This window comes from Diuraphis noxia, unplaced genomic scaffold (genome assembly GCF_037042655.1).
Source record: "Diuraphis noxia isolate RWA-SAM2 unplaced genomic scaffold, SU_Dnox_SAM2 contig0001, whole genome shotgun sequence".
NCBI lineage: Eukaryota > Metazoa > Arthropoda > Insecta > Hemiptera > Aphididae > Diuraphis > Diuraphis noxia.
Window position 1 is genome coordinate 95,191,168 of NW_028301711.1, and position 12,583 is coordinate 95,203,750.

Consider the following 12,583-nt stretch of genomic DNA (forward strand, 5'->3'; position numbering starts at 1 on the left):
TATTAATATATGTAATATAATTTATCAAAATATAAAACATATTATGTTATATGTACGGTTTAACAATTCTGCTATTAATATTAATTTATTATTGATATTTAGTATAATAGTTTATAGTAAGATAAATATAAGTTTTAGAAAAAAAAACATAAGTAATAATTGATTTGATTGAAAAAAACTTAAGTCAGAATAAATAAAACACAATTATATTAAATTATGGTTTGTATACTTAATATATTATAATTTCTAGAATATTACTGATTTTAATATTCCCATGGATAAACATTCTCAATCTTTCAAATCACTGACTATACCTGAGTCAAAATATAAAAATACATAAATTATTAATTCAATTGGCTGGCTCATGTGTAATTCTGAATTCATTCACTTTTGATCAATTTAGATAACATAACTAAACGAAGCCAAGTAAACAAAGTGTTAAATATGAAAACTTTATAAAATAAAATACATTTGTATATAACTTAGTTAGGTTTTCAACACTTAGCTCTTCTTACAATTTACTTGTTCAACATAGATGTCATATCCATATGTAGTATTAACCTTAAAAACTTAAGAAAGATTAAAGTAACTTGAATTTATATGACCTATAACCATAATCCAATTTAAACATGTTGAATTGGTATAAAACATGAGTTATTTAATTTTATTAATCCATATTGTTAAATTGTAGAATGTTTGAGATTATTTTGTTTAAAATCTTATATTTAGGTACGTATATATCAGATACCTCTATACACTATAAATAAATAAAAAAAATATATGATAATAAGTAACATAATAAATTCAAACTTCTTTTAATTGATAAAAGCTTACAGTATTTAAAAAAAAAAAAAAAAAAATGGTTAAATTTGTTGACTATAAGTCGATTGAATCTATTGAACCACTTCTAGCAGATGACTTATTACAGAGAATATAAAACGGATGAACTTAAAAAATTAAAAGTTAGTTCATTAATATTGTTTTTTTTATTTACTTTAAACTCTTTATGATACTTAATAAAATATATTCAACATGCATTTGTATTAGTGATGGGAATTATTCGAATATTCGAAGATCAGTATTCGATGCTACAATACAATACGTAACAAAAATTATTCGTTTAAGTTTTCACGCAACACAAAACGTTTACTAATAATATTATATGGCGCATAAAGGCCTGCGAGAAGTGGATTCGAAGCCAGGGATATTTACTACTTGACAGGGCCATTTATTAAAATACAAAAATAAAAATTGTGCAAAATACTGGAATATCATAATTAAATTATTAATAATAATGTATAAGTTACAATAAAAAAATAATAAATAAATAAATGGTAACTACGAACAGGTACCTACCTGCAAGATAAGAACTATTCGAATTATTTGTATAATATAGTAAGAATCACTGAATTTGATTTATTTTAATTAAAATATATAATATAATAATAAATTATTTACAATATTGATAAATAGCTGATCCTAATTTATTTTTCTACTATAGCGATTAGTTTAATGAAAGTATTTTTAATCTCATAAGCATTGTAATTATTGTATTTTATAATATTTATAATCACCGAATACATAAATTACATATCATACTAAAATTATATTACTATTAAGAGAAATAATTGTTTTCTAAGAAAGTATTAATTATTAAGTAAAACTTGATGTAATATGGTAATTGGGAAACAAATATTAAAAAATGCTTAGTAGGAAAACTGCATATTATATGGCGTTTGAATTTATTACTGACAGGCCTAATTTATTACAATTTAAATTGTAATTTAATAGTTAATAATTTCCATAATACTTTAATTGTTTTATTAGTAATTTTATTTTTTTTAAATATTAAGAAATTAGAAATAATTAATATACTCATACATTATAAATTATAAATTCATATTTTATACAGATTTATTTTTATAAAATATTATTAGGTTTTAAGTAATTAATAACTAATAAGCAAGTTAAGGCAAATATTTTACAGACAAAAATAAAAACAGTTTTATTACTGTGGTGCGATATATTTAAAAAGCCAATTTAAGAAGATTATAAATTTAAATAACAATTAATTAATCGTATAATATTTAATTATTTTTATAATATAACTAGAACCTAGAAAGGTGATGTATATCAACTAATAAAATGACACCAATTTTATAGTACTTAAAAAGAAAATGTTTAATATTTATAAAATTTGAATATATACTTTTGATTTTATTAATTATATATTATAGTATTATACAAAAATGTAATAAAATATATTCTATTTAAATTTGGATCTTTCAAAAATATATTTAGGGGTGCCCATCATCTTCTTGAGAAACAAATAATCATAATAATAAGAAAATATATGATATAAATTTTATTAAATATATATCTACATAAAAATATGAGATATGAGTTGAAAGGATTTACATTTTTTTTTTTTTTAAATTTAATTTAAATTATTGTAAGTAGATATATTATCATTTTATTTAATTATTCTTATTCTTATTCACTTCAAAACTGTATAACGGTGTACCGTCAATTTATCGTAAGCAATTGACCGCCAGATAATTGATCGCAAACAGGCTATATAGGTTTTTCAGGGTATTTTAAGGCGAATAGTGTCTTTTCATAATATTATTTGATAATAACCTAACATTATACTCGTACCCTATTTTATCGGTCCGAATTTTTCTCTATTAATCGTATAGAATATAGATCACTATGAAACGCTACGACAATACATCAGAACTGCTACAATCGTTTAACGGTATACTAACAACTTCGTGTAGCTAAAGTACTGTACATAAAATTATGGCTCTAGAGTATGTTTTAAGGGAGAAAAATAAGTATATGCTTATTTATCAAGGTTTTTTACACGTAAAAGAACGTGAACATGAAAATAAAATATACTGAAAATGTACAGAATATAAAAAAATTCACTGTAAAGGTCGTGTACACGTAGTAGATGACTAAGTCACTAAATGTATTGAACATAACAATCACATTCCAAATGCAGCAAAAATTGAAGCGAAAAAAGTTATTTCAACTTAAAAAGAAAAATGCATCACAAACAACTCTCAGCACACATTCAGTTTTAGGAAACGCAGTTATGCAGGTAATTCAAGTTGAATTTTTAGTGTTTTATAATATTATATACCTATACCTTGATGATTTATTATTATTATTTTTATATTCAATATGTACAATTATTATCTATTTATATAAAAAAATATTGCATATTATAATTTTAAATTTTAAGTTTAATTTGTTTCATTTTTAAACACATAATAACATTTTTTAAACATTTTTAATCTAAGACGAAAAAATATTTGTTTTAACCATATATGTAACCAGAGTTGTACCAAATTTATTCAAATTAAAAATTAATATTGAAAATGTTATTTTCCGATCAATTGCCATGAGGTAAATTATAATTGATGACCTGATTGGCTTTCAATTGGCTTGTGATCAATAATTTGCGGTAAATTGTAATTGCGATTAATAATTTACGGTAAATTGTTTACGATCAATTGACGTGTATCCCTGTATAACAATGGGAATACCACAAAAAAGAATGGATTTGATTGTTAGTATGCTTATATGATAGAAATATAGAATACACTATGTCCTTGTCTTGAGACTAGTCAACAAAAAGTAGTTATAGTAACCCATTGTCAATTGGTAGATTTATTTGAAACACCTTTTAGTAATTAAGTGTTTTTCTTATACTTTGTTTGAAGCAGCTTACTTTCAAACAACCAGCTATCAGGCACTGGAAAATTATTAATGAAAATTAATACTATATGTAATCAATGAAGTTACAAAATAGATTTTATTTGATTCCTTCAAATGACGATTGTTATATTCCGGAAGCTTCGATGTGGGTGGTCTTCAGATAGATGACAAATACAACAAGAACACAATTCCACCATTCAGGTAGGTACACTGTAAACATAATAATTAATATAATAGTTCAATCTGAATTCAGTAATGGGGACTACAGTCCTGCAGATGAGGTAATCCTTTAAAAGTCTATAAAATCTACAGATCAAAAACTCCACAGTTCAAAACTCTGTTTCTTACTAAATAATTGATAGTCAGATTTCTGTCTGGCAATCACAGATGAACATCAACATAATGGCACTTGAGGAACCATCGAGATGTAAGTGGTGAAATAATGAATGAAGACTGTTGAACCTGTGATAAAATATTAAAATGTCTTTCAATCGACAATATTAGGCAGTTAACAAAACAGATTAGGTATAGGATAAGTGGATAAGTCACAACTCTAAATATACTTATTGTACAACGAATAGCGTCGTTTTCGACATAGGCCAAGATTTACTTACATAATATGGTCATTTGATTATTGAATATTAATGTTTAGAATCTTTAAGAATCAAGAATCGATTGCGAATGAGTGAGTGTCTTACTACCGTGTGGCGTGTACAATCCTTGGCAGTAAGCTGTACCGTCTACGGTTAAACTTCGATTACGCTTAATCAGCTGATAACAGATATTTAACCGTGCAAATTCGGCCAATTAAAACTCCGGTTAACTTTAATCAGAGACGGTACCATAGACCTTATACTCAGTATACTGAGTATAAGACCTATGGACGGTACAAGGTATGATTTGACTGTTATCATTGTTATCAATTTATCAGCACACAAACTACCGAGGTCGGCGACAGTAAGTTGTTAGTAAGTAAGTTGTCCTGGAGATCGTTATAAATACAGTCAATTACGGCACCAAAAGATTATTTAATTTTTTATCTGTTATCAGTGTTGTGTTATCATATATTTAATTAATAATCATCCATCTAAGTAAAAAAAAAATACGACACTACACGACCGTGTATATTAACAGAAACCTAAACATTCCCATTTAATCTGTGTTAAAATGTTGGTATTATTTATTAAAGACTATAGGTCAATTAAATGGAGCTAATCGTTAGAATGAGGTATCGATCGATCGAGAAAATCACAGGCTACATGTTTTTAAAGTTAATTGTCGATGGAATTGTTAAAATAACATTTCAGTTATGAGCAAAAAATAGTGGATATTTTTGTGGTCATTTATACTACTTTTGCCTCTGTATGACCGTATATTCGCGTCATGGAAACGAGGATTTTTGCGATGGTACTTCTCCAACTACTCTTGCTTTCCCTAATGTTAGACACACACAACACTTCATAATTCATCTCCACATAGACTTATCAGAAACATTAAAGACCGGCCATTTTATCCGTCCGTCGTCATTGAATAATTATTTTAATATATATTTTTAATCCAAAATTATTTAGCTTTCAATATTGTAGTTCAAAAAAACTAACAATAACACTGAGTCAACTACATGTAAAATAAATGTATTTTAACTCATCGTTGAGCGCACAGGGTAACAATATTAACCCAGACGTAGTAATACAGCATATTAAATATGAAAATTTATAAAAAAAACTAATGATATCCCAACAAAAACACTTCAACTCAGAATAAACAAAAAAGTGAAAATAACTCAATGATAAATGCTATAAAATGTATGATGTAAGGTAGAATTTAAATAAATAGTTACCAATCTGTGTCTAGTAATGCCTTGGAAGATCTAAAAAAAAATAAAATAAAATAGCATAATATGCTCATAGGTAATATGAAAAACAAAAGAGAGGACTTATAAAACTATAAGTATAGTATTAAACTAGTAAACATTTTTGAAAAAGATAACTGAAAAAATATTAAGCTGAGAAATAACATAGTAACAAAATAATTAGGAAATCCAATAGTTTTTTCAAAAATATTTCTAATGTATACCTAAAAAAAATATTAATAATTAAATATCATTGAATTACCATTTGTAACAAATTGTTTAATTTATCATAGACGAGTAGTAAGGGATATGCACTCCATAAGTTTATAGGTATGTGTATAAATTATAGTTCCTATTTAAAGGCTTCTTTGTGAATGATTCTCATTATGCTCTATATAGTGACATATTCTCTCTATGCATTATGATGGACGCAACATATGCTTATCATAATTATTAAATTTGGCATACCTTATTATTTTAGCTTTTATAACTAGAATAGTTTTAATTTAAATTAAATAATATAAGAGAAAGAATATACACCTATTTTATAAATGCATTGCGAACATAAATTAAAATATACAGGATACGGAACAAAAGCACATCAGTTGTTGACCAAACTTTCTTTGAATTTGACTCATAGCGATAAGCAATAGCATCAATCACCCAATTTATGTATGACATAATGGCATGGTAGATATTTTAGATGAGGGGCCCACCATAAAATATTGCCATGTACTGCATCCAGAATATATACATAAGCTTAAAATTATACGATTAAATGTTATATTACTTATTTGTAGATGCTTTGATTTGCATCTGATGGTTAAATTATAAAATATGGGTGATGGGCCTCTTTATATTTGATGTCATAGTATACTTTAAACACTTCGGCACCACTGGTGATGAGTGGATGGTTTTTGTACAATTCATGAATTAGGATGGATAAACATATAAGTAAAATATATTAAACAATAGAAAACTATGAGTGCTTATTATCATTTTATAAATGGAGAACATTTCAACTTCAAATTAATATTGATAGCAAGGTGTTATTCTGTATCTAAATGTTAGGTTAGGTTATAGGTATATATTAGGTTCATGACAAGGACAACCAAGAAGTAGATGGCTGGATGAAGTAAAGAAGGATATGTAATAGCTGTTTAAACAGAATTGGAGAAATGAAACTAAACCGGGATGGATGGAGAAGAATTGTTTTGGAAGCCAAGGGTCATCATGGCCTATAGTGCTCAAGAGTGTAGTAGAAGTAGTACATACATTAGATTCTAAACATAGATCCTATAGCCGTGGTTTAAATATTGAAATATATGATCATATAATATTCTTATATCATATGATTATATTTTTATTAAGTTTTTAACATCACTAGCTATACTAGGTATTAATAAAAGACGAAATAAATACCAATTTTGAATTATATAGAGTTGGTATTTTTAACGGGCAATGGAGTGCAGGTGTATCAGCTAGTAATACATAAATATTATAAAAACATGTAATTATGATAATTTCAATGCAAATCGTTGACTTTTTCATTGAATAATTTTCACACATCTCTACTCTAATCTTTAAGTCTTAGATGACTTTTTTTTCGACATTTTAAGTTTCTTTACTGTGTTTCTACACTTAAGACAGTACCATTTTCCTCGTGGTGTTTTCTCAATACCGACACAGCAATAATGAAACCATTCTGTTATACACTACAACAGAAAAAATTGATTATTGATTAATTATACTATAGAATAAAAGTATATTTATATATTAACAAATAAGTAACTATGAGATTAATGATTTAAAGTAGATACTAATTGTTTTTTTCTTATTTACTATACTACATACTTTTTTATTATCACATGCAATCATTGTACCAAAAGCGACTTGATCGCAATAACAATAGCGAGGTTCACTTGTATCAATTCTTCCATCCAAAATATTGTCATCTGAACTTTCTAAATATAATTTATTTCGTATACGCTTCCTGAAAAAATTCAATAAAAATTTTTGAAATAAAGATTTCAATTTTCAAGAATTCACATGATTAATATTTAATTATATGTACCTTTCAATTTGTCTTGTTTGACTTGTATTAGAAATAATAACTTTTAGTGTATCTGAATTAGAGCATACATTTTTTCCATGGCATGTAGGATCATAACTCTATATAAAAATAAAAGATTAAAACCAACAATTTATGTAAAACAATGATAATAATAACAGAAAAAACTACTGCATGTAAATAAAGAAAACCAAAATTAGAAGGTTAGACTATTAATTATACCTCAGTAGTATGAATATATGGTCATATATAGCTAGTTCCAGGCAATTTTGAGTTAAGCAACCTAACCTAATATTCATGAGTCTTATAAGCAGCTGCATGTATTTGAGAAATGTAATAACTTGATAATTAAATAAATTAGCTGAAAAAAGATTACTTTGACAAGATGTATACATACAATACAAGAAACTAATCTGCAATTGTTGCAATTAATTGAAAGGAGTATCTTCATTAAATTAATAAGGATTTAGTGAATAAAATTAGAGGGATTAAAATGTTATTCAAAAAGACATTATTAAAAACTATTTAAATATATAATTAATGATTTAAAAAAATATTCAAAATACCTTTGAGAACAATACTCTTACGTTTTATCTACATTTTGTTATATCTATATTATTATTTCCTGTTTCTTTTTAATTTTTGTAATCGTACACATGTACGTTTTTCAGGTTATAAAATATATAAATTTATAAATTTATAACATAGGTTTGATAAAATAATAAGTTTTCAATAAAAAAAAATAATAATACTTGAATAACTTTATTTTGTAGTCATTAGATTTTTGAACATACAATTATTTAGGTATTCGTAATTAACAAACATATTTAAATACCAATACTTCAAAAATATGCTCAGGAATGAAAATAATATTTATACATCAGTTACTGATCAAGGGATGAAAGTTAGGTACTAGACTGATTAAAATTATAAAACAATTTTGTACATTTAAAATTTGAAAATAGATTTTTCACTAACATTATTAGGAAAAGAGTTTTTAAAAAGAAGAAATAGAAAACAAATCGACAACATAAGCAGTCGTGAACTTTTTCCTTTAAAAGCAAGAAAATCCAGATAAGACTATTATTAAATATTCATATTGCAAGTATTATTGTGTTTTACCCTATGTAATATAGTTCTACTTTGTAGTTTAAATATTACTCAGATGGATTAAAAGGGAATGATTAAGCAAATAAGTGATGAAGTGTGATGACATAATCTTAAATTTTTAAGTTTTTATACACGTCTAATTTGCTTCAAATTTAAAAATCCAAAAATGCTTCTATCATACTACAAAAAACAATACTTTTATAGGTACATTCACTTAAATATTAAAACAATTAGCTGACAAACAAAAAATAGAACCGCCAAGAATATATTTGATGTTACATATTTCTAAAACAGAACACATGCAAATGTAACGTCAGCCTCAATAACTCAATTTATTTAATTAAAATTTCACTAAGATAATTATTACTTACAGAAAACGGGCGTTTTGTTCTTATCAAAAATGAATATAAGAATGTTTCGTCTCCAACAATTATTAACCCTAGAGTACACGCTTTACGAACTAAAAGGCTGGGCTTTTATTGAATTTGATTCATTATTTCAAGAATACAAAACATTTCGAATAATAATATATGATATATTATATTATATATAAATAATCTAACTAAATAGGTGATAAACTAAAATTACACAAGAGTCCCAACTGTATACAATCTGATGTCAGTAATATAGAAGCGTTTAAAGTGCATTGTTTATTAAATACAATCTATAAGACAATAAATACTCTGCACCACCTACATCAGCCCCAACCAATTTTCAATAACCAAGAAGATACAGTTGACCACGACAATAACCTAACCTCACCATCAACAACTGCAGTCTCTACGCAATCTTGGTTTCGACAGTGAACACTTTATACAATTACTTATTTTTTGTATACAATGATACTATTGTCATTGCACTCAAATTTTTTTATTTTATAAAGCTAGCGATACAAGTTATGATACCAAAGAGTTTTGTCAAAAACATAATTACCAACCATCATTATAATATATATGAAAATTAACTCAACAGTATAACTAAAATAAAACATGTTTAACATAAACTGTTGGTCAATATATGATTGATTTTGAAAAATACATTTGGATGATAATGGTTAATAGTTAAATAATAAAGGCACCAAATTATGTATAACTAATTTAGATAACTTTTATTTTCTCTGTTTAAACATTTTGTTTGTATGTCCAATTTCAATCATACAACCATTAAGTTTAAGTTATTCTTATTTTTATTCTGTACTTACATCATTATTATTAAAAAAATGTTTAAAAATTACACCCTTTGGCACAAAACATAGCTTTTGATAGGGTATAAATATTCTTTTGTTATTTTTTCTTGTACTTATATATATTATGATGATTGAATAATAAACAGTTAGGTAATAAATTTATTTTTAATGAACAATTTAAATTAATAAAAATAAAAAATAAATGTTTTAAAAATGAACTTATGTCAAAAAACATAAATTGTTAATAAACAATTTAATATTTCAATGACAATAATACAAATAAAAATTTATAATCAAACACTATTATTACAATAAGTCAAGATTTAAATACATCACAATTATGTATAGGTAAATAAAAACAAAATATCAAAAAAATTAATTATCTATATTTATATAAAATATTTTAAAATGTCATCATCATAACTAATTTAAATACTGTACATTATAATTGTAAATTCTTTTCTATAAAAATAATTTTTTCGGTACATTTATAATTTGATTGATTTTTTAGTATCAAAGCTTTTAATAAAGTCTTATAACCAAAATATACAAAGGATGATACTCCTGTTAACTCATGTTTTGATGGAGATGAAACATTCTCGATTCATTACTAACGTATATACATGCTTACCTACCTACCAGATTAATTTATAGAAACATAACCATATTATGTTAAAGCATTTTACAAATAAATATACATTTTAAAGATAAACTAGGTACATACTTATAAAAATATAAATATATATGGGTACATAATATCTCACTTACTTTTTTTTTAGCAAGATAATCAACAACAATTTCAGATTCAGCAGCTTTCTTCTTCATTTCACTATATTTAAACATGGATATGTAGCAAAGTTCGCATACAATTTGCGGTTTTTGATCATTGGATTCAACCTAAGGAAAATTCAAAGTATCAATTTAATTGCAATATTTTTATAAATTTTTTATCACATCTAAATATATACATTGAGATCCAATAGGTCCTTCATATCTTCCTTTAAAGTTTTTCCTTCATTAACTGTCATAAATATGTTGAAGAATTTGAGATGCTTATTTGTCTCTGGCTTCGTAAGACAAATTCTACAAAGATTAAAATGTTCAGAGTGCAGTTCACTCATGGTCAACAATGGTTTTTTGAGAAACTCTACCAAAAAATATAAATACAATCATACATTTTTATAATGATCATAATAAATTAAATACTAACATCAATTGTTTACTGCCGCCGATAGACGCCAGGCGACGTACAATTACGAATAGAAGGATTGGATTTGAGAAATATTGAGAAGAAAGTCACTATTAGGCTGCTGTATCGTATAACATCGACACAAACAATTATAAGTTTTATAGTTAATTTACCGTGAAATAGCAGCAGCAGTGAATTTTCAAGTGATTCAGAATTCTAAAGCAGCAATCCAAGCAGTCAACAGTCACACTGTAGCAGACTGTTACTCAAATTTCGAACGTTGAGCTGATACTGCTGATACCAGTGATAGTGATGATTAATTTTCATAATTATTTACCACAGTACCAACTACCTGACAACACGGCTATAGATATCCTTAGCCGTGACAGACAATAAAATAAACGCGGTGTCAAGGTACAGTCAGAGATATTAAAGAATGGATAGGCCATTTATGCTTATTATACGAGAACGAACATGAAAGTATAAAGGTCTTAATACAAATGTATATTAGTATCATTTTTGTACATAATTGATGATAAGACCTCTGCCAGAATGAGAGGCAATAATAAAAATTAGTCTTTCTCTCCTCCACATTCCGGCACATTTCCCTGTATTTCATTGATATAGCCATAGCACAGATTATATAAAACCAGAAGGTGCACTCCCTATTCAGCCCATGTAATTCTCATAAATGCAAAAAATCAAAACCTACCTCAAATCAGTGTCGCCACGCATAGGGAAAATATGGCTTTATAAGAAATTATTGTTTATAACTATGCATCACTGACTTTTTGACACTGTTCAGCCGTTGTATACTTCTATGGTAGTTCGTACCGAATTACTGATATTGTTTTGCTTACGCTCATTATTCAACGTACGCGATATGCTGAGTGTGAAATTTTTTATTCATTAAACCTTTTTATTTAATCTTCATAATTTATTTTTGCACCAATTATTTTATGTTTATTTAATAATAAAGAAATTTTTTTCATATCTGATTCTGTAAGATGCCCTATTTTTGATATCTGTAAAACTTTGTATAATAATTCGCAATTGCGCGTGAAAAAGGGGTTAAGTCAACATTTTGTGCAAAATGAGTTATTTACATAAAAAAATGCAGAAAAAAAACTACGTATATTGTGCCAAAAGATATGTCAATTTGTATTATTAAAATGTATTATTTCAATGCGCGTTTAGTGTTAACTCCATTCTTATGTGCTGCAAGAGTTATGTCACGAATAGGTACATAATATATCTTTTGACACCGAACTCTTTGTGGTGCACGAGGAGTTAAGTTTGACTTAAATCTTTATGCACAGAATAATGTTGATCACTGTTAAAGATAAGTCAGCTGTTTAAAATAATAATACCAATATTACTGCCTTTGGACATGGTTAAAGATAATATTATCTACAACCATGGCACTGCTAAAATATGTTTGGTTATTAA

The 12,583-nt window shown here is 26.0% G+C and overlaps 1 protein-coding gene and 1 long non-coding RNA gene across 5 annotated transcripts; both read right to left on the bottom strand.

Annotated features, from left to right (window-relative positions):
- Positions 1 to 4,670, bottom strand: LOC149062532 (uncharacterized). 3 transcript variants are annotated; one of them, XR_016189924.1, is made up of 4 exons: positions 4,341 to 4,670; positions 4,075 to 4,188; positions 3,740 to 3,936; positions 1 to 314 (listed from the first exon to the last, which is right to left on the bottom strand). It is a non-coding gene; the product is annotated as an uncharacterized LOC149062532 (long non-coding RNA). The 3 variants fall into 3 exon arrangements; XR_016189923.1 differs by lacking the exon at positions 1 to 314 and having other exon boundaries at positions 3,571 to 3,763; positions 3,846 to 3,936; positions 4,341 to 4,653; XR_016189922.1 differs by lacking the exon at positions 1 to 314 and having other exon boundaries at positions 3,571 to 3,936; positions 4,341 to 4,647.
- Positions 4,671 to 7,074: 2,404 nt separating this feature from the next.
- Positions 7,075 to 11,612, bottom strand: LOC107167598 (uncharacterized). Of its 2 annotated transcripts, none has more exons than XM_089217992.1 (6): positions 11,308 to 11,612; positions 10,914 to 11,092; positions 10,714 to 10,842; positions 7,653 to 7,750; positions 7,433 to 7,571; positions 7,075 to 7,293 (listed from the first exon to the last, which is right to left on the bottom strand). In XM_089217992.1, the coding sequence occupies exons 2-6, from the start codon at positions 11,064 to 11,066 to the stop codon at positions 7,162 to 7,164; spliced, it is 651 nt and encodes a 216-aa protein (XP_089074118.1). In that variant the 5' UTR covers positions 11,067 to 11,092; positions 11,308 to 11,612; the 3' UTR covers positions 7,075 to 7,161. The 2 variants fall into 2 exon arrangements, with proteins under 2 accessions (XP_089074118.1, XP_015372217.2); XM_015516731.2 differs by having other exon boundaries at positions 11,156 to 11,611.
- Positions 11,613 to 12,583: the final 971 nt, after the last annotated feature.

Bases quoted from the DNA above. Each gene is read 5' to 3' on its own strand.
- LOC107167598 (XM_089217992.1), bottom strand. From the start codon at position 11,066: ATGAGTGAACTGCACTCTGAACATTTTAATCTTTGTAGAATTTGTCTT. The intron at 10,843-10,913 runs GTATATATTTAG...AATTTTCCTTAG, and splicing joins AGGACCTATTGGATCTCAAT to GTTGAATCCAATGATCAAAA. The intron at 7,751-10,713 runs GTAAGTGAGATA...ATTTTTATATAG, and splicing joins ATTATCTTGCTAAAAAAAAA to AGTTATGATCCTACATGCCA.